The sequence below is a fragment of the Pelodiscus sinensis genome, chromosome 3, assembly GCF_052426305.1.
Source record: "Pelodiscus sinensis isolate ZL-2025 chromosome 3, ASM5242630v1, whole genome shotgun sequence".
NCBI lineage: Eukaryota > Metazoa > Chordata > Testudines > Trionychidae > Pelodiscus > Pelodiscus sinensis.
In genome coordinates this window covers 110339759-110361681 of record NC_143054.1, presented here as the reverse complement: position 1 = coordinate 110361681, position 21923 = coordinate 110339759, and the positions used below count along the sequence as shown (strand labels likewise).

At 43.9% G+C, this 21923-nt stretch overlaps 1 protein-coding gene across 8 annotated transcripts in view; it reads right to left on the bottom strand.

Moving 5' to 3' along the window:
* The window catches only part of ESR1 (estrogen receptor 1), a 296248-nt gene that overhangs the window by 5289 nt on the left and 269036 nt on the right, over positions 1 to 21923 (bottom strand). For all 8 annotated transcript variants that reach the window (XM_014569514.4, XM_006114974.5, XM_089777297.1 and 5 more), the window contains 2 exons: positions 15857 to 15990; positions 1075 to 1258 (listed from right to left, as the gene is read on the bottom strand). In XM_014569514.4, the coding sequence (XP_014425000.1) occupies positions 1075 to 1258; positions 15857 to 15990 (318 nt within the window). The remainder of the gene's footprint in view (positions 1 to 1074; positions 1259 to 15856; positions 15991 to 21923) is intronic.

Below are 21923 nucleotides of genomic sequence, written 5' to 3'. Positions count from 1 at the left end.
AACTCTCCAGTTGGTGAGGTGTTGGAGTCCAATTTCACTTCAAGAACTGAATAATTTAATTGATCAGAGTTGTAGAGAACTTTTGCTTTGACTAAGAGCAAATTACATTCTCAAACACATCACTTTTTACTGTTCATTATTATTTAAAATAATGGAGATAGAGTCTGAACCCGCCTCCCCTCTCCCCCACCACCACCTTAAGAATGCCTGTTCCTAGCGATGTAAGGTTTGCAGAACTGGGATGTTAAATATCACTCCAGTTTTTTCAGTATAAACAGCATGTATAACAGCAACAATCAGGTCCTGACTCCATCATCAGACCCACGTGCAGTGTAGTGACACCAGAAGCAGAGAAACCACAATGAGCACAAGTGGCAACAGAAGAAACAAATAGGTTAGGGACAGTTTCCCTTCCCATATGATATTAAGAAGAGGGGCTGAACTATGGCCCATACTGATATACCCTCATTCACACTGATCAGCATGTTGCCCCCAGTTCGTTTCACAGAAGGAAAACACTTGTGGAGCAAGTTACAATTCAACATGGGTGCGTCTAGACTGGCAAGATTTTGCGCAAAAGCACCTGCTTTTGCACAAAAACTTGCCAGCTATCTACACTGACCGCTTGAATTTGCACAAGAGCACTGACGTTCTAATGTAAGAATTCAGTGCTTCTTGTGCAAATACTTTGACGCTCCCGCTCAGGGATAAGCCCTATTGCACAAGAATACTTGCACAAGAGGGCCAGTGTAGACAGGCACCTTAATTTTTTGTGCAAGGAAAGCCCAATGGCTAAAATGGCCATTGGAGCTTTCTTGCGCAAAAGCGCATCTATACTGGGCACGGATGCTTTTGCACACAAGCACTTTTTGTGCCAAAGCATCCGTGCCAATCTAGACGCTCTTTTGCGGAAATACTTTTAACAGAAAAACTTTTCCGTTAAAAGTATTTCCGCAAAATCATGCCAGTCTAGACGCAGCCCATGAGTTTATCAGTATCCTGTTGTATCAACAAAGCAAAACTTTGCCCAGCTGCTTTATACAATTTGAAAAGGTTGCATGTACACTTTCTCACCTCATGTGCCTGAAGTGCGAGAGTATGAGGAGGAGCTGAGCCAGTCTTCTGTGTTGCTGATTCGGAGAGAGACCTGACTTTGCCATTAAATGAATCAGTGCATCTGTGATTTTGTCCAGAACACGATGAATATGGTCTTTCTCGTCCAAAGATTTCAAGGTGCTGGAAAGAAATGTGTACACACCTGGAGGGGGAGGGGGAACAATACAAACAGAGATCATATTTCTTTGCTAGTCTCCTAGACAGGAATTTTAAGAGGCCAGAAGAGGCATGAGAACCAATCACACTGTGAACTTGTTCTCTTCAAGCAGTAGGAAGTTGAATAGGAGGATAGAAATAATATAAAAAGAACATGACTAAGGAAAAAATGGAGGTCTCTCTACAATGGTGAATCGGGAATAGACGCATTGGGTGTACACAAAATGTATTATACAACCCAAACTGTATCTAAGAGTAACATATAATAAATAACCACTTTCTTGTTATGCCTCTTCTGCTTCCTGTTTCAGCTCCCAAAGATTATTATTAAGTGGTTGTCGCTTTCATGCACAAACAAATCCAATTCCCCCATACAGACAAAAAGAGGCTGTGGCAAAAGCAAACTGATTAGCACTTTGGTTGGAAACTTTTGCTGTATCTAGAATAAAACAGGTTAGAAAAAGTGTTTCTCACAGATATCCATAATATGTGGGATAATCAAAGCGACTAAAAGGGGAACATGCACTGCAGCCTTTATCCCAATTCCTCCATGTCTTAGGGTCTCCGGCTATTTCAAAGAATCTCATTTTTTCCCCCATGAAAGATGACCCTATTAGGTCAGTTACTGTTCAAACAAGATGGGAAGGGTTTCTTTATACATTTCAAGCCACATACCTTCATCAACAATCCACAAGAAAATCTAACACTTGCAGTTCGCTCTCTTTTAGTGCAGACTGATATCACTGATGCCATATTATGCGCTCAATTACTCCAGATTTAATCCCCGGTAAGAGAGCAATTTACTGGAGTTATAAATAAATCTCCCACTTCCCTTGTTTCAACAGGCTGTGAGTTAGACTTCACAAAGTAATTGTCTAATCTGTTTGAGGTTAATCTTGTCCCCACCTCTAACTAACAAAGAGGTGGAGGGGAAAGGGGCAATTGCCCCAAGGCCCAGAGCTCCCAGCCACCACTGCCACTGCAGCAGCAGCCGTAGCCCTGAGCCCTTTAAATTTCTGTCAGAATCCCACATGGTGCACTCCAGGTGATTCTGAGGGCTGGTGGTGGAGGTGGGGACACAATTTGGTCCAAGCAGCACAGAGGAACATAGAATTGGGCTCTCCCTTTTCCAGGAACATAGAATTGGGCTCTCCCTTACCTTGCCCAGGGATCTGACAATTCTGTCAAACCCCCTTACCTCTAGGCTGTGTCTAGACTGGCAAGTTTTTCTGCAAAAGCAGCTGCTTTTGCAGAAAAACTTGCCATCTGTCTACAGTGGCCGCTTGAATTTCCACAAGACTACTGACTTCTACTGTAAGAAATCAGTGCTTCTTGCGGAAATACTATGCTGCTCCTGTTTGGGCAAAAGTCCTTTTGCTCAAAGCTTTTGCGCAAAAGGACCAGTGTAGACAGCTTGGATTTGTTTTGTGCAAAAAAGCCCCAATCGCGAAAATGGTGATTGGGGTTTTTTTGCGCAAAAGCACGTCTAGATTGGCACGGATGCTTTTCTGCAAAAAGTGCTTTTGCGGAAAAGTGTCCGTGTCAATCTAGACGCTCTTTTCCGCAAATGCTTTTAACGGAACATTTTTCCGTTGAAAGCATTTGCGGAAAATCATGCCAGTCTAGACATAGCCCTACTGTCTTGTCACCTCCTATTCTATTACTTTTGTTGGTTGTTTGGTGCAGGGACCATGCTTTCTGGCTGTACTGAGAGGCACTCAAAGCTCCTTTGGACACTATTAGAAATCATCATCATCATAATGCTCATATAAGTGTAATTCTGTTGATTTCCTTGGCATTTGCACCAGTGTAAGTCAGATCAGAATCTATCCTGCTGCCTGAGAACAGAACAGCTATTTTAATGTGGCCTAAGGAAGGCAGCAACTGCAGTGTTTCCTTGGTTTGCCTGCACTGGATTATTGCTCTGAATTTTCTGTAGAAATATGAAGGAATGACTTCTTGTTCTATATCATTTTTCACACTGGAGTAATGCCAGTGAAGAGAACAAAAGTCCTTAGACGTTTCTCAGCCAAATGATTTTCAACCAGCCTGATACCCATGCTACTATGATTTCATGTTTTAGCAATATTCTAGAGAGACTAATTTCTTAGTTAAGACTGATTGGGCTTAATCCATTAGTGGGAAACGTTTCCATAGTCCCACAGTAGCACCAGAACATCTCACCTTAGCCAGGGGATGCTGCCATAGGATTATGAATACTTACAGTTCTAAATCCCTCTCAAAATGAAGGACTCCTGCCAAGAGCTCCCAGATCTCACACTTCTTTAGCACAGGAGCTGTCAAAGAGCTTTGGTTAAAAGTATTAAAATAAATACCCAAGAAATCCCCAAAGACTTGGGCAATTGGCAGCCTGCACTAATTAATTAGTGAATGAAAGACAGCTGTCTGTTATCTCACTGCCCCAGGTGACTACTGCTGCCTTGCCTCACTGAGCAGGCATTTCAGAAACAGGAATAGCAGATGTCTTTCACCAATGAAGCTTCAGGGGGTAGCGGAGTTAGTCTGTTACAGAAAAAAACAACAAACGGTCTGGTAGCACTTTATAGACAAACAAAACATGTAGATGGTATCATGAGCTTCCGGGGGTCACCCCATTTCTTCAGATGACCAGAGTTTCACGAGGGCATAAGGGATGGGTCGGTAAAGGCTTCCCCAGCCAGCTGATCCCCATCTACCGCGCTGTGCCAGATCAGCTGATCGTCGGCACAGTGCGGTGGCCATGTTTATTTTAATGAAGCAGGGATTATTTAAATCCCCGCTTCTTTGCCTATGCCGGGTAGCCTAATCTACATGCCTCTGTCATCAGAGGCATGTAGTCTAGACATACCCTATGTTACCACATACGCTGTTGACAAATGGTAACAACAGACTTTTCTGGATGCTATTCTTAAGAAAGCCCCAGTTCATCCTTTCTAGACCCACACGGGTGGAGTTTAAAAGCATCTGTTCAGCCATGGACTGTGTAGACCACTACAGGCGATGCAACATGTTTCCTCTGAGACAAGACAAAATGAACTATAACTGTGGTTTTCCACCTGTGGTCTGCAGACCCTTGGGGTCCAAAGACAATGTCTAAGATTTCCAAAGGGATCTGAGTCCCCATCTGATATTTTTAGGGGTCCCCATTTAAAAAAAAGTTTAAAAACCATTGAGTGTAAGAATGACTCAGTGGGAAAAGCTGTTTAAAAACCACACTATAAATGGCAGAGAACAACAGGTGGTTATGATGGCCCATGAAACCATTCATCAATGTGGTTTTAAAGCTATACAGTACTCTCTCTGGAGGATTCATAAAATTAACTCACTTTTTTTAGTCTCTATAGGCAAACCCATTCAATTAATTTTCTGCCCTGACAGAAATAATACCACACTGGTTTCTAGAGACAAAGGATGATCCCTTTGTCACATACCACTGATCCTTTTATCATACCAATCCAACAGCAAGAACTCTGGCATTATGTTGCTGCCTCTGTATTTCTGGAGCTCGTTCTCCTTGACCCCAGTGGTAAGGAAGAGCCCTTGAAGCACTGCACTGCTGAACTGAATGTGCTTTTCAAAAATACAGCTTTGTTTTGTAGCTGAAAGTTTTATTTCATTTTCTGCAGCCCTGGAGGGGCAAATTCTGTTTGTTATTGAGCTGGTAAAACAGCAGCTCTGTCCTTGTTACAAGAGACAAGCTGTCGCCATGGTATCTCGGGAGAAATTCACAAATGGTATCAGCATAGTGTATCTCACCATTCAAATACTTACTCCCACTTCTCCATAGAGAGGGAGAGAGGCTTTTCCGAGAAAAATAATCCACGTTTACTTTTTTCTGATTAAGGCCACAGGGAAAGGAAGAAGTTACAAGAAACAGTGAAAGGGGATAGAGACTTGACTGGTGGCGGAGGAAGTGTGGAATTAAATATTAGATGAGACTATCATGGAATCCTCATTATGGGATAGGTTTAAGAACAAAATGGACTAATCATCTGTCGGGGATAATCTAGATTTACTTAGTCCTGCCATAGCATAGGGAGATGAACTTGACAACTTCTAGAGATCCGTTCCTGCCCTGTATGTCTATAATTAATCTCAATATTCTCTAATGTGAACATGCACTAAACATTTAAGGAAAAGGAAAATGTTCTAGCCTTAACAAAAATCATTAATATAGTGCAGTAAATCTAAACAACACATCAGAAATACAAATTATGTTAAATGATTGGATTTTAGATTGATTTTAAATATATATAGCTTAAGATGGCTAATTCAAATTGGCTGAAAACACATTTAATTTCTCTGGACATCAATTTTGTATGTATCACATGTTTCTTCAAGATTTTTGTGTCCAAGATTTCTAGGTTTTCCAAGATTTTTGTGTGCATTTTTCATTAGCTTTTGCTGTATGAGATTGTGTAGATTTTCCATAGGCTATGTTGACACATACAACGTTCACATATTATATAAGAAACTATTAAAAGGTTATTTAAATTGAAAAGTCAAGAACTCAAAAATTAGGAAATGCCAGAATTTAGGTTGCTAGTGCAACCACAAATTACATCTTTTGTGTGCATTGTTTATGAAGCTCCCGTCCAGCCAGGGAGCAGCCATTCAGCCAACACCAGCTGCCCCAGGGAGCTGTATCCCATGTTGGGAAGGCAGGATAAGGGATGCCCTGAAGGCAGAGAGGTGGGGTGGGGCTTGAGCGCCACCCCCCTCCACCCAGACAGGGTGCAGCCGCTCAGCCAACATTCATTAAATGATCACATACTATATTTTCCACAGGAATCCCATCTCATTCTGCATACAGCAGAAGTCTCAAGCGCCCAGCCCATGGGTCAGGTCCAGCCAGAGCAGTTGCACAATCCAGTCTGGGAGTCCTGACAAACATGGGAAGAGCTGTCCATTCCTGTCCCCCAAACCCCACCCCCTCCCACCATCATTCCGTCCCCTTCCCCCCCCTTTCCCATAGCATCCTGTCCCCATTTCTTTTTCTATTACACTTCTCATGGTGGTTTCTACGAGCCTCAAAAGCATTCATTAGTTATCTTTACAACATCCCTGGGAAGAGAGAGTTTTACAGATGGAGAACTGAGGCAGAGAGAGATGGACAAAATCTGCAAGCATTCATTGTGGGTGGCTCAGACACTGGTCAGCCAGCTTGAGGCACTGAAGGCCTGACTTTCCAGAGCACTTAGCATCACTTTATAGGTTTTCAGCACTGTGCAGATATTTTTAATTAATCATCACATCATCCTGTGAGGTAGGTGGACAAAATAATACTCCCCCATTTTACAGGTGGGGAAACTGAAAAGCAGTTTATATTAGTGCCTTGCCTAGGATTCGAATACAGGGCTCTTTTCTCCTAACCCATGTTCACTTCTTCACACTGCACTGCTAAGGCAGTGGTCACCCCCTGAACACTCTCCCAATTGACTGTGATGTCTGGTGGTGCAGCAGGGCTGAGGTTAAGGCAGGCTCCCAGCTTTCTCTGGCCCCACACTGCTACAGGAAGTGGCCAGCATGACCCCATAACCCCAGAGACTTGAGAGGGGCAGGAGTAAGTGTCTCCACGAGCTGCTACTGTCTGCAAGCACCTCCCCCATTTCCCATTGGCTAGGAGTGGGGAATTGTGGCTAACAGGAGCTGTGGGGGCAGTGCCTGCACAGGGGGCCAGTGTGCAGAGCCACATGTCCATCCAAGGGCCAGAGGGATGCATTGATCCCTTCTGTGAGCAGGCCAGGGGAGGCAGAGAGCTGGCCCTTCTGCCCCACTGATTGGGAACCTCTCAAGGTAAGTGTTGCCTCATGAGAGCCACCACTGCATAGCCCCTCCTGCACCCCATACCTCTGCCCTAGCCCTGAGCCCCTCCTACATCCAAACTCTCTCACAGAGCCGGCATCCCACATACACCCTGTAGTCCAACCCCCTTCCCCAGACTCAGGCTGGAGCAAGGGTGGGCACAATATGGCTCACAGGCTAGATATGGCTTGCCAGGCTGTTTGATCTGGTCCATGGGACACCTTGGCAGAGGAGGCAGGGGGCCCACAAAGACTATTGCTCCTGCCCACAGGCTCTGTTTGTCTTGGGGGCGGGATTTCATAAGAAATACCCTCCCCTGCCAAGGGCACATGGCACATAAGATGGAGCCACACGCTGTTAAAAATGGCTGGTGGTTCCCTCTACATGCCGTGTGCCTCTAACAGTGGGCGGAGGGGGAGGGAGAGATTTTTCACACTCCTTTGTCCCCAGGCCAATCATCACAGCTGGGAGCAGGGGAGCACGCAAACTCTCTCGCCCCCCCACCAGGGTTGCATTTATACGTAAAAGGAACCACCAGCTGTTCTGAACAGCTGGCGACTCCATCTACATGCTGTGTGCCCCTGGTGGGGAACAAGAGACTTTGCGCGCTCCCCTGCTCCCAGCTGCGGTGATTTGCCTGGGGACAGAGTGTGAAAAATCTCCTCTTCGCCCCATGCCAGGGGCATGCAGTGCATAGAGGGAGCTGACAGCTGCTCAAAACTGCTGGTGGTTTCTTCTAGGTGCTGCATGACCCTGGTAGGGGTGAGAGACTTCGCACCCTCTCCTGCCCCCAGGACCCGATTAGCCTGGGAGTGGGGGAGCACATGCAAAGTCTATTGTCCCCCAGAGACACACAGCCCTGAGAAGCACATGCAGGGAACCCATGTGGCTGGGGCTGCTGCAGGAGGAAGCCTGCCTCATGGATGCTATTGTGCTGATGGCTGGGAACTGCCTAAAGTAAGGGTTACCTGGCCAGAGCTTGCCTCTTGGACCCCAGCCCCTCCTCCTTCTTAACTCCCTGCCCCACGTCATCACCCCTTTCTGCACTCAAATCCTCTGCACACCACCCCGGATCACAATTCCCTCCCAGACCTGCATCTCCTGCTACACCTCTCCCCCGGGTCAAAATTCCCTCCTGCACCTGTACTCTCTCCCAGACCCAGCACCCTAATCCCCTGCCCAAGGTCACAAACCCCAACTTCACCTAAACTCCCTCTCAGACCCCACACCCTCTCCTGTATCCCAATCTGCTACACCAAGCTTCCTTCTGCACCCATCCTCCATCCCAAACCCTGTACCTCCTCCATAGAGAAGTGCAGCCAAAATCTTGGAGTGGCTTCTGATAAAAAATTATTGCTCAGCCCTGGTCCAGAGCCTTCCCAAACCCCAAACAGCTGCCCCAGTTTGGTGAGTGTGAGAAAAAGCAAACAACTGAGAGAGGGGGTATGGAGTGAGCAGGGCGGGGCCTTGGGGAAAGAACATGGCCTTGGGGGAGGGGCAGGGTAGATCCTGGGTTGCCTTTCAATTCAAAAAACTATCTTGGACATAAAAAGGTTGAAGACCACTGTACTAGGGGGTTTTAATAGCAGCAGCTCTCACTCAGTTCATTTGGAGTTACAAGTTTTAAGCTCTTTTGCAATAAGGCCCTGGTGTCTCCATTTAGGCACCCATAAAATTAACATGGTTAGTGACCACCTGGGAAATGTTTTGTTTAAGAGACATTCCCAGCATCACACAAGACTATAATCCAATCCAGTTCTTCAGGGTGGTATTCAAATCTTAACCAAAATGTCATATTTCTTTTCCTGTGGCCCATTACCTTTGTCTCTATAGACGTTCCTGCAATAACCAAGCCAGTAGTCTTACATACAATACAGTCATTTTCTATATAATTCTAATTAATTCCCACTGCAATGGCCATCCTATGAATTGAATGAGGCAGGCTTCTTTGGAAAAAAAAAACAATAGGGGTGTCATTAACAAATGAACCATAATGGGTACACACAAGAGGACCTAACCACACACAAAAACATGACAGACACTAATCTTAGGTGCATTTTGGGCACTCATAGATCTTATTAAAGTTCTGACATCTCACAGCCCAGTATTACAGGGGAAAGGGGAGGAATATCTGAAGGTTTGCCACACGTATTTCCAAAGGACCAACAGCATGTGCTTCTAGCCCTATATAACTTTTTCTCTGTCTGAAGGCTGCATAGTTGTCCTTTTCTGTGCCGACTGATTAATGCAGCCATGCCATCCCCAAATCCTTACAATGAAGTGTTTCTTTTATAGCACACCACCAAATATAACATAAAAACTTTCAATAAGCAGAAAATATTTGCATTCATAGTGCATGCAGAGAGGTGATTTACTATAGTTATTTTCCTCATTACACCCTCGAGATAAAAATACATCAACCAGCACAGGCTATTCAGATTCAAATTCACTCACTTTTTAGTTTTATACATTTCCCCATTATAGGAAGAAAATAAAACTCTCGATAATAAGTCAGGTTGATACCACAAAGCACTGTTTGCAAGGTCTGGCAAGAACACTGTCTAAGCAAGTTCTGGCATTGCCATTATGAACCACATTGCACCTAAAACTCTCAATTTGCTAAACTCCATTTGTGGGACAAGTAGAGATACAAGCGACTAATCAGCTAGTTGCTTCCCCCCCATGCTGCATCTATCAGAAAGAGGCAGCAAAGAGGGGAAGAGGAAGGAGGTACTGGGGGGAGTTGTCTTAAAAGCCGGTTCCCCTCAGCTCCAGCTCTGTGGGAAGGGGCAGGGGAGCAGAGGCGTAGTTCCACCTTTGAAATGTACAAGTGTTCCCACTGGGGCTCTTGTGCATTTCAAAGTGGAAGCGCTGCATGGTGCCTGCAGCCAGCAGGGGACTCAGAGTCCCCCACAGGCCTTAGGTTCCAGGCCACTCAATCTTTGAAATGCACAAGAGCCCCTGCAGGGACTCTTATGCATTTCAAAGATTGAAAGCCATGCGGCACTTCTGCCTTTGAAACGTAGCAACAGCCCAGCAAGCTCTTGCTACATTTCAAAGCAGAAGTGCCCTTATCAACTAATCAAATAGTCGATGGAAATATGCACCTAATTTCCATTGATTGGTTTAAAGTGATGATAATTGCAATGATAATCATCTACACAGATCTTTATTATTTTCAGGAAGTATTACAACTGTTCTCTCAAATGAACACTCTCTTTTGTTATTTTATCTTCCATTGATCACACTGTTGATTATGTTTGCCATATCAATTTAGAGTATGCTGAATACCTGTTAACTCACATGCTTTTTGTAATGTTTACTGGCAAACGGTGTGGCTAAACCTATTAGAAAATGCATTAAAAAACACACTGGGCTATAATTTGTGGGGATACACATACAAGGCATGATAGAGTTGATTTTCCATGTAGAAATTGCCTCAGAACTCCCTTCTAAACTATTCATTGGGCAACCAAGAAGTCACACCATTGGTTGGTGTCTCTCAACCACTCTGTTATCTAAACTGTTATCAAAGGCTTGGAGGGCCCATTATAGCTGCTCAGAGATCCATGTCACACAGGGCAGATCATCTCCCCACAGCAATTCAAATCTCTGAGTCTATGTCAGCCTGGTGGGCGGAAAGGGAACCAAGTGCCTAAAACCCTGAGAGCACTGGCTCTGAGACATCCAGTTCCGCTGGGGCTCCCAGGGCTCCCAGCTGTCCTTCAGCCCATCTGCTGGAACGTCCTTTTGAAATTATCACAATGACTATTTGATTTTTTGCAATGAAATAGTTTTCAGATTGCTCTCTGGGAATTTTGAAATTGGGGGCATTGTCCTATAATTGGAGCCAAACCATATTTTCAGTAAGATCTGTGAAACAGAATTACAGCCCACCGCCCAGGACTTGTTGAGAAGGGAGTGAGTCAGAAGGCTAGGATTCTAACCTGACTTTCTGCATTCACCGTGGGCATAACCTGGAGAAAGATAGAAGACTCTAAGGGTTAAGTATAATAAGTATGTGGTCCAGTATCACTGGAAATTAATTAATGTGTTAATTATTCATATTACAACAGAACCCAGTTTGCACCCACATGGCTTTTTTGAATCCACAGCTAGCAGAACTCCAAATTATTCAAAAGTTATGTTAGATTCTGACTAAAAATGACACTTAGATAAGATGGTATCAATCGTATAATCATTTTTGGGAGTAGAACCTCTTGGCAGAAATTAATATTATGTCTCTAGAACTGTGGCTCTCTATCTTTCGCCACCCAAGGCGTTCCCCATTTTGATTTACAATTTTTGGGAACGCTCTGCTCTGTCTGGCCTGTTCTCCAAGGCCCTGTACAACCACTTGCTTCATCCCTCTGTCACTCACTCTCCCCCACCCTCACTCACTTTCGGTGGGCTGGAATAGGGAGTTGGAGTGCAGAAAGGGAAATGAGTGTTCTGGCTGGTGGTGAGGGCTCTGGGGTGGGAAACTCTGAGCTGGGAATTGGGATATTGGGTGATATGGGCTCTGGGAAGGAGATTGGGTATGGGAGGGGACTCTGGGCTGGGGGGGTCTGGCTAGGGGTGTGGATTCATGGATGGGACCAGGAATGAAGGGATTGGGATGCATTAGAGGACTCCTGAGAGAGGGAGTTGTAGTGCAGGGTCCCAGCGATGCTTATCATGGCTCCTGGAATCATCCAACAGATCATGTAGTCCCAGGATGCAGGAGTGGCCAGAGAGGCTTTGCATGCTGTTTTCGTACCTTCACACACCATCCCTACAGATCCCAGCGGTGGCACTTCCCAATGGAAACTGTGGAACCAGAACTTGAGGGTGGAGCATGTGGAGCCTCTCTGGCCGCTGTTGCACCTAGGGATGCAGGAACTTGGCAGCAGCTTCCAGGAGCCAACCAGAACCAAGGCAGGTAGGGACCTTGCCTTATTTCTAGGCAGCAGGCCCCAAAAGACACAGAGAGGGAGGGAGAGGCGTTGATCAGCAGGGCCCACAGGCCCCCAGGAGTTCCCTCATGGACTACCAGGGATCTGATGATTCCAGTTTGTGAAATGCTGCTCTAGAGTACGGGTGTATGCTTTTACTTGAATTTAAAATAAATATTTGTCTCTTTTCTCTAATTTTAAACAGACAAAACATTCAGCAACCCAGCATCCCAAACTCAAACTAAGGGTGGGGGAGATGGTAGGGAAAGGCTGCAGACAAACTGGGGCTATGTCTACACAGTGGAGCTGTTTCAGGATACCTCCAGTATCCCAAAATAGCTATTCCACATCTTAAGAGCAAGCCTATTATATTGAAATATAATGGGCTTGCTATTCCGACATCCCTGTAAACCTCATTGCCCGGGGATAAGGGATGTTTTGGAATAGTGCCTTATTTCGAAATAACATGAAAATAAGTTTCACAATTCACATAGCGCAAATTGCATAGCTTATTTCAAGGTAAGGGTGCTGTGTAGATGCACCCTTGGTGAACAAATATCTCAAATAGGTTATTAAGAGAAAGCAAAAAAACTTCAGGTAATAGAAGATTAGATGGATCATCAAGGAAAACTGTCTCTAGAGGTCAGAAAGCATTGGAAAAAAGTGAGAACTGCCAAAAGCCAAGCTGAGCTAATCCTTGCAAAGGAAACAACAATCCTAGTAAAAGTTTTGTTCGACACATAAATAAGCAAAAAACAAGGAAAGAAGAAGCTGCACTGCTAAATGCTGAGGAAAGAGTAGAGATTAATGATAATCTAGGTATCACCCAACAAATACCTCCATTTAAAAAGTGGGTAATGAGGAGCTTAGGGGGTAGTGGCACAGGATGCACAAGGATGTGGAAGCAGAAATTGCCACATCTAAGATGGAAGGCAAATTCTAGCAGCTTAATGAGACCACATCAGAGGGCTTAGATCATCACCATCCAAAAATATCACAGGAACTTGGCACATTAAACTGTAAACCTAATAGCAAGGATTCTTTAATAACTGCCTAAACTCAGGTGGTCATACCCTATTGCTGGAGAATTGCAAATATAGTATCTATACTTAGGAAAGGGAGGAAAAGTGATCTGTAAAACTACAAGCCTGTTAGTTTGATCTCGGTTGTATACAAGGTTTTAGAACAAATTTTTGAAAAGATAGTAGTCAAGGATATGGTAAGGTAAAAGGAAACTTGGATAAAATACAACATGGTTTTACAAAAAGTAGTTCATGCCAGACCAACCTGATCTTTTTCTTTGAGAAGATAGTGGATTTTCCAGGCAAGATATGAAATATATCTAGTCTGTCTGGATTTCAGTAAAGTATTTGATACAGTTACACAAGAGGAACTGTTAATTAAATTGGAGAAGATGGGGAGTGCTCTGAGAATTGAAAGGTGGCTAAGGAACTGGTTAAAGGGGACAGTACAGCAGATTATGCTGAAAGATCAACTGTCAGAATGGAGGGAAGTTGCAAATGGAGTTCCTCAAAGACTTGTTACAGGACTGATCTTATTTCACATTTTCATTAATAGCTTTGGCCCAAAAAGCGATAATGTGATAATAAAATTGTGGATGACAAATTTGGAAGGTATTGCCAATATGGAGGTAGACCAGAAATACAAGTTTTGAATGACCTTGAAAACTGAAGTACTTGTAATTGTATGAATTTTAATAGTGTAAAGTCATGCACTTAGGATTTTTTGCTATTACATTAGGGATGTGTCATTTGGAAGTAACACAGGAGAAAAAAGACCTGGATGTATTAGTCTATCACAGGATGACTATGAGCCACCTGTGTGATGTGACTGTGAAAAGGCTAATGAAGTCCTAGGATGCATCAGGTGAAGTATTTCCTGTAGAGCTAGAGAAGTGTTATTTCTATTATACAAGGCAATGGTGAGACTTAATCTGGAATTCTCTGTGCAATTGTGGTCTCTTGGTTTAAAAAGGATGAATTCAAACTGGAATAAATACTGAGAAGGGCTCCTAGAATGACCAGAATATTGGAGAACCTACCTTATGAGGTAAGACTTAAGGAGCCTGGCTTGTTTGACCTAAGCCAATGAAGGCTGAAGGGAGATACAGTTGCTCTCTATAAATACATCAGAGGGATAAATGCTAGGAAAGGAAAGGAGTTAAGGGGCAATGTTAGTCAAAAATAAAGGGACATAAACTGGCCCCAATAAGTTTAGGCTTAAATTTTTTTCTAATCATCAGATGAGTGAAGTTCTGAAACAACTTTCCAAGGGGAGTTGCAGGGCAAATAACCTAAGAATTGCCTTGATAATTGTATGTAATTACAATTACATTTTTTCATGAAAGGGATGTAAATTAGATGTATCGCAATTGCTAACAAAGCGGGGATTTAAATCTCCCCCGCTTCACTAGAATAAAAATGGCTGCCGCTTTTTTTCCGCACGGAGCTTTGCCAGAAAAAAGCGCCAGTCTAGACGCTGATATTGTGGAAAATAAAGCCTTTTCCGAAAGATCCCTTAAGGGATTTCATAGAGGGATAAGGGATCTTTTGGAAAAGGCTTTATTTTCCGCAAGATCAGCATCTAGACTGGTGCTTTTTTCCGGCAAAGCTCCGTGCGGAAAAAAAGCGGCAGCCATTTTTAAGCTAGTGAAGCGGGGGAGATTTAAATCCCCGCTTCGTTAGCAATTGCGATACGTCTAATTTACAATCCTTTTACAAAAAAGGTACGTAGTCTAGACGTAGCCCTACGCTGCAGACTTTTTGCGCGAGAACAACTATTCTTGTGCAAAAACTTGCAGAGCGTCTACACTGCACGCGCGTTCTTGTGCAAGTAAGTTTACAGTACAGAGTCGGAAAACAGGGCCTCTTCCAGAAGAGTTATTCCTCTCCCCACGAGGAATAAGCCCTCTTGTGCAAGAACTTGTCCACAAGAAGGCAGTGTAGACAGGCAACATGGATTTCTTGCTCAAGAAAGCCCTATGGCTAAAATGGCCATCAGAGCTTTCTTGCGCAAGAGACCGTCCACACTGCCATGGACGCTCTTGCGCAAAAGCACATGGAAGTGTGGATGCGCTCTTGTGGAAGACCTTTCGCAAAACAGTTCTTGCGCAAGAAGCCTGCAGTGTAGACGCAGCCATAAGGTGGTGTACATTTTATGTACTCACTTTTGGAAGTAGTGTCTCATTTAACAGAAATTAATATTATGGCATTAGAAAAATGCTGCATGCTTCAGTCTGCATATAGAAGAAATCTTTGTCTATTTTTTTCTCATTTTAAACAAACAAAATACCTTCCGTGCAAATATACAAGATTCTTTCTTTTGTGCCTTACTTCTCAGCTATTACTTGGCCATTTTAATGTCAAGGTCTTTACCTCTGTCCTGAAAAAATTATCCATGTCTTTACCATCCCTTCCCTTAGTTTCATCACTTAAAGAGGAATATTTACACTATAGTTCTAAAACTAAAATTAGAATCATTCCTTGACAATATGAGGGTTGTCTCAAGTACTCTCTGATCTTTTTAATACTAACCGTAACCCACTCCCATCCTCAATCCCTTGAAAATACTGCCCAAAATCATCCTTCTGGTCTGTTGATTTCTGTGCATCAATCCTTTTGAGTCAATTCCCTGGGTCCCTCTTGTGCTGAACAAGTTGACATTTCTTGTGTTTGCCTTAAGGCTTTACATCACAAATTCCCTCTCTAATTCTCTGATCCAGTCTCTTTTCACATCCACACAATAACAACTGAAATCAAACAGCAATAATAATTAAATTCCTAAAATTAAATAATAGAAGTGTTATATGTAACCATGACACTTACCTGAATTGAGAAGGATAATTGACTTAAGGCACACAAATTCCTCCCCCTGGAGATTCATCATACGGAACCGAGCAGAAGTGGCCAGCAGCATGTCAAAGATCTCCACCATGCCCTCTACACATTTTCCTTGATTCCTGCAAGAACACAACCACACAGCAAACTATTCAAAGCTTTATCCAAAACAGCAAGGAATTTTTCATCCCCCAATCCTTCCACTACAATATCACTTCTCAACTATCAGCTGTATTCTGATTGTGTGGTGTTTTTACTCACTATGCTCACTTTGCACCAATGTGTCTAAACAAAGTGGAAGGCAGTGGATAATGAGGATCAACATCTGAAAGCTAAAATATAGAAATGTGTATTGTTCCAAAAGAGTTGCTAAATACTTAATGGTCTATACAACTGTAGCAGTCATCATGTAGGTGAACTTCCTGTGAGCAAACCATCATAAGAACAGAGGGTTTTTTAAAAGATTTTTTTCCTTTGTTTCTTTTCCCCTTTACTGTTTTGATTAATTTGCATTCCTTTCTTTATCTTTACATAATCTCTCAAACATTTTTCTTTATGCCTCACGGTGCTTCTCCCTAATCCTTTGGCATTGAAAACTTAAGTATTTTGACAATGGTACTCATATTTCTCTTACATTAGTGGAATGATTCAGGATTCCTTTATTTTTTAATGGTATTTATGTCATGACAATATGACTTTAGATATGTCTATACTACACATAGCTTTTAGTGACATGGCTGTGCCGACACAGCTGTGTCACTAAAAGCCAGGCCCTGTAAAAAGTGTTTGTTGACAATTTTGCTGAAAATTTCCACCCCCTACAAGCGGTGCTTTCTTTGTAGGCAAGAGAATACTCCTGCCACCAAACCTCTGTTCACACTTAGATTTTGTCTACACTGGCACATTTTGTCACCCAAACTTGCCATTTGTCGACAAAACAGTGAGGGTATGTCTACACTACAAAGTTAGTTCGAACTAACGGACGTTAGTTCGAACTAACTTTAATAGGTGCTACACTAGCGCTCCGCTAGTTCGAATTTGAATCGAACTAGCGGAGCGCTTAGTTCGAACTAGGTAAACCTCATTTTACGAGGACTAACGCCTAGTTCGAACTAGCTAGTTCGAACTAAGGGCTGTGTAGCCCTTTAGTTCGAACTAGTGGGAGGCTAGCCCTCCCCAGGTTTCCCTGGTGGCCACTCTGGCCAACACCAGGGAAACTCTATGCCCCCCTCCCGGCCCCGGACCCCTTAAAGGGGCACGGGCTGGCTACGGTGCCCGTGCCAGGTGCAAGCCTGCCAGCACCCAGCTGGCAGACCCTGCACCTGGCACGGCACAGAGCCACCCACCCGATGCCCCCCAGCCCACCCCCTCTTGCCGGGACCAGGCTGGCGGCTCACGGGAGCTTGCCCTGGACCGCAAGAGGCGGGCACCTTCCTGGGCTAGTGCGGACATCGTGGACCTCGTCCACGATCTCCGCACTAGGCACAGGACAGTGGCCGTCTAGGGCAGGAGAGCTGCCAGCCTGGCCACCCAGGAGCAGGTGTGCATGAAAATCAAGGGGGTCCACTGAGACCCCCGACACTGAGCCCTGAGCTTACAATGGCCGTCCTGGGTCAGACCAAAGGTCCATCTAGCCCAGTAGCCTGTCTGCCGACAGCGGCCAACCCTAGGGACCCTGGAGGGGATGGACCGAAGACAGTGACCAAGCCATTTGTCTCGTGCCATCCCTCTCCAGCCTTCCACAAACTTTGGGCAGGGACACCACTCCTACCCTCTGGCTAATAGGACTCCATGGACCCAACCTCCATGACTTGATCTCACTTCCCTTTCAACTCTGTTCTAGTTGTAGCCTTCACAGCCTCCTGCAGCAAGGAGTTCCACAGGTTAACTATTTGCTTTGTCAACAACAACTTTCTCTTACTAGTTTCAAGCCTGCTACCCATTCCTTTCCTTTGGTGTCCTCTAGTCCTTCTTTATGGGAACTCAGGAAGAACTTTTCTGAATGCACCCTCTCCACCCAAACCCTGCTTTTAGAGACCTCTATCCTGTCCCCTCTCCGTCTCCTCTTTTCTAAGCTGAACAGTCCCAGTCTCTGTAGCCTTTCTTCATCTGGGACCTGTTCCCAACCCCTGATCATGTTAGTTGCCCTCCCCTCTCCCAGCCTTTCTCTTCCCCTCTCCCACCTCCTTTTCCCAGTCTCCCCCAGTTTTGTTCAATAAAGACAGAGTCAATGTTGGAAGAAACGTTATCTTTATTTTGTACATCAATAAGAAGGGGGGCTAAGGAAGGGTAAGTGGAAGGAGGTGAGGGAGGAATGGGGTACGAGCCCCCGATGGGGAGGACTGGGCTGGCTCTGCGGGCTTCTGGGGGTGGAAGCTCTCCTGCAGCCCCCCAATTACTCCCTCTCCCCAGATGGCAGCCTGCGGCAAGTGCAGCCGGGCTGATGGCCGAGTGGTGTGATGTGCCCAGTGTGGGCACTCAGGGCACTCCAAGCCAGAACTTCTTTGCAAGCGGGGCACCCCTTAGAACTGTGTGTCCGGGGTGGGGGTCGGGACCCTTTAAGCGCAGCCCTCGGCTAGCCTGAGACAGCATCTCCATGCTCTAAGTCCTCCTTTTATGCCCTGCCGGCACTGCTTCCGGCCATCCTTAAGCCCTGTTCAGAGTCCACTCAATGTGGACTTACTAGTTCGAACTGGCAAAACGCTAGTTCGAACTAGTTTTTAGTTCTAGATGCGTTAGTTCGAACTAGCTTAGTTCGAATTAACTAATTCGAACTAAGTTAGTTCGAACTAGCGCTGTAGTGTAGACGTACCCTGAGAGTGTGCACACTTCAATGCAACTTTTCCCTGGGAAAACACCCAGTTTTGGTGACAAAAAACTTCCACCCCTGCAAGAGAGTTGTATCTTTTCCCCTCCTTTTACTGTCAACAAAGAGATAGTGTGGACTCTGTTGCTTGTTTTGTTAACAGAACTAGCTTTCGCCAGTATCCGCCAATGGCTGCCCTGATGGCTGTTTTCAGTGTTTCGATCTCTGCTGCCCTGCAGGCATGTGCCCCTCCCCTTTTAAAACTCCAGGAAATATCTGACAGCTGAGTGAGCTGCTAAGTTTGGGGAACAAAGAACAAATTATCGGAATGCTCCTGTTCTGCCCTGTATTAAAAACAGAGCAACAGGCAGACTGCAGGGGGATGGCTGGAGAGACTTGTGAATCTTTTACTATCAAAGCAAGTAATTGAAAAACAACATTAACTTCTTTTAGTTCAGGGAAGTTTAAATGACAGTAGTTTCTCACCTCCACCAATTAAAACTACAGTTAACTGACATAGTAGGAGCTCAGTTACTATGGTGATAAGTGCAGAATAAAATCTTAGATGGAAAGATATTCAAGTGGGTGAGACAGACAAACTAAGCAGGGTTTAGTTTAAAGTCAATGTTTATTTACTCTGCTCCGGTATACAGAATTGAGGAAATGGCTAAATTCAGCTCTGATGCAAGTAGATTCAACTTTGTTCAAATTAATGTTTGCATCACTTTACAATAAAATTGAATTTGAACCTCAAAGCAGAGTTTTCAGTAGGGGTGGTCAGAAAACAGGAACTTAGTTTTGAGAGGGGAAATTGAGATTTTGTAATTTGTTTTCATTTTGCATTGAAAAAAAATTTGACTTTATGGATTTTTTTGTGGCGCCAAAAGTGTGAGAGAAAAACACTCTCCATCCCAAAATAGCCAATAGGCCAGTGCTCAGAACATTTTCCTAGGATAGATTGAATATAGGTTTCACGCATGTCACATGAGTCCTTTAAACTACTGGACTGACTATCTGGGCAGGACAAGAGGTGGCAGAGAGGTAAGTTGTCTCAATCTCTCCTGTTGGAGCTGTTCCGCTTTGTTTAAATAAATATTCATGGATGAGGCAGAAAAGGAAGTGCAAAAGTGACTCTACAGCCTGGTTAAGTTGCCAAACTCTACATTCCCATTGGCTTATAAGACTTGCACCTTCCTCAGAGGTGTAGAACAACTTCAGTTCCTACTGAAGTCAATGGGAGTTTCATGTATTCTGCAATTTTAAAAAAAAATCGGGCCAGTCTAATATTGCCAACAGGATCTTAATGTCCTTTGTTGATAACTACACTGCTAAAGTTATTGGGGATAGATGAATTAGTATCTATTCCAGAAGAGAAAAAACTTCTCTAACTCAATATCTCTCCAAATGTTCCCTTTCCCATTTTCCAATATAACTGCACCTATGACCCCGTCAGGCCCTCTCTTAAGACCATTGTCTAGTGATAGACTCGTCCGTTCTTGGATTAAATGTGAGTGAAACTTTCTTTCTATGTCAGGAAAGTCACCTTATAAACTTTAAAGCATTTTGCATATTAGGCCTCTTAAGCTATTTCCAGGTAGTAAAGTTTCAATATGACTTATTTTTCATTAATTTTTCATTAATTACTCTTCGTTAACTTTAATTCTTGCCAGACATATCCTTTGTCTAAACAGAAATCCAAGCTCAATCACTTGCAAACTCAGAAAGATGTGTTAACTATATACATGTCATAGTACTCTTTGAAAAAACTTTAAAACCCGTGAATAGTCTTGCAGCACCTTAAGAACCTTAAAGACTAACAAAAATGTAGATGTATCATGAGTTTTTTCTGAGCACAACCCACTTCTTCAGATGAATGAAGTATAAGGGGTCCAATTTTCAAATAAATAGCACAGAGAGGGGATGGGAGGAAGAGGAGGAAAAAGAAGACAAAAAGGGGAAATGAAATTGTCAATTAGGGTGTCCATGCTAAATAAAGCTGATAAGCATACTTAGTACTCACTTTAAGTACCCTTTGTTTGGGTTTTTATGTCATTAGGATATGGAATGTAGTGGGCCATCCAGCTAATGTCTTTTTCTAGACTTCTCTGGTAGTAAATAAACTTGTAAATGAAATTAAGTTCTGTGGCTTTCCTGAGCTGGCTTTTGAAACTGGTTTGAAATAATATGGTGACTTGGAGATCCATAAAAATGAGTTCCCAGGCAAGTGATGATAGGACAAAAAGCAATGAGCTTAAATTGCAGCAAGGGAGGTTTAGGTTGGACATTAGGAGAAACTTCCTAACTATCGAGGTGGTTAAACACTGGAATAAATTGCCTAGGGAGGTTGTGGAATCTCCATCACTGGAGATATTTAAGAGCAGGTTGGAGAGACATCTATGATGATGTAGACAGGGGACTGGTCTCAATGACCTCTCAAGGTCCCTTCTAGTTCTAGGATTCTAGGATTCTATGTTAAAAAGAAGAATTGCAAGTGAATGCTTGGAGAGGTTCATGGAATGATCTAGTTCCAGTAATTATTTATTATTGGTGTCAAGCCTTTTAACCAAGCATACAACTATGCAGGCAGCATCTGACTACAGAATAAAAGCCTTTATCTCACCTGCCTTCAATAGGGCTTACTCTACAAAGCAGGGGTGACCAATCCATTAAACAAAGAGAGCCGAAACAGAGGCAGAAAAAATGCAAAGAGCCGCACCAGAAACGTTGAGAAAAAAAAAAGGCTTCCGTTGGCCGCTGCCATCTTGCAGCCGCCCTTTTGAATTGCCTCTGGATGGCTTCCCTGCCCTGGAGAGCACAGGGATTCGGAGGCTGGGGGACATTTGGAGGGACACAGGGACAGCTTCACAAGCCACTGGGGAGGCTTCGCGAGCCACACTTTTGGGGGGCAGGGGGAAGAGCCACATGCAGCTCGCAAGCCGCAGGTTGGCCACTCCTGCTATAAAGGCAGGGGAAAAGAAAGGGTTACTGTGGCTGTAGCATAGATTTCAAACTGGCACTGAGTGCAGATATGTACAAAAATGGAAAAAGTTAACTGAGCTTGAACTTTTCATATTCCAAAAGTCTCTTCAGTTCTGGTTCTGATTTAATTTAGACAAGAATTTGGAGGGTATGGAGATTCTATTTTATCCATAGTGGTCTATTCATCCCTACTACATTCTTTCTAAATACTTCCATTTATCTTACTGCTGATCCTCATATTTCTATTACATTATAAATAAAAAACTAATG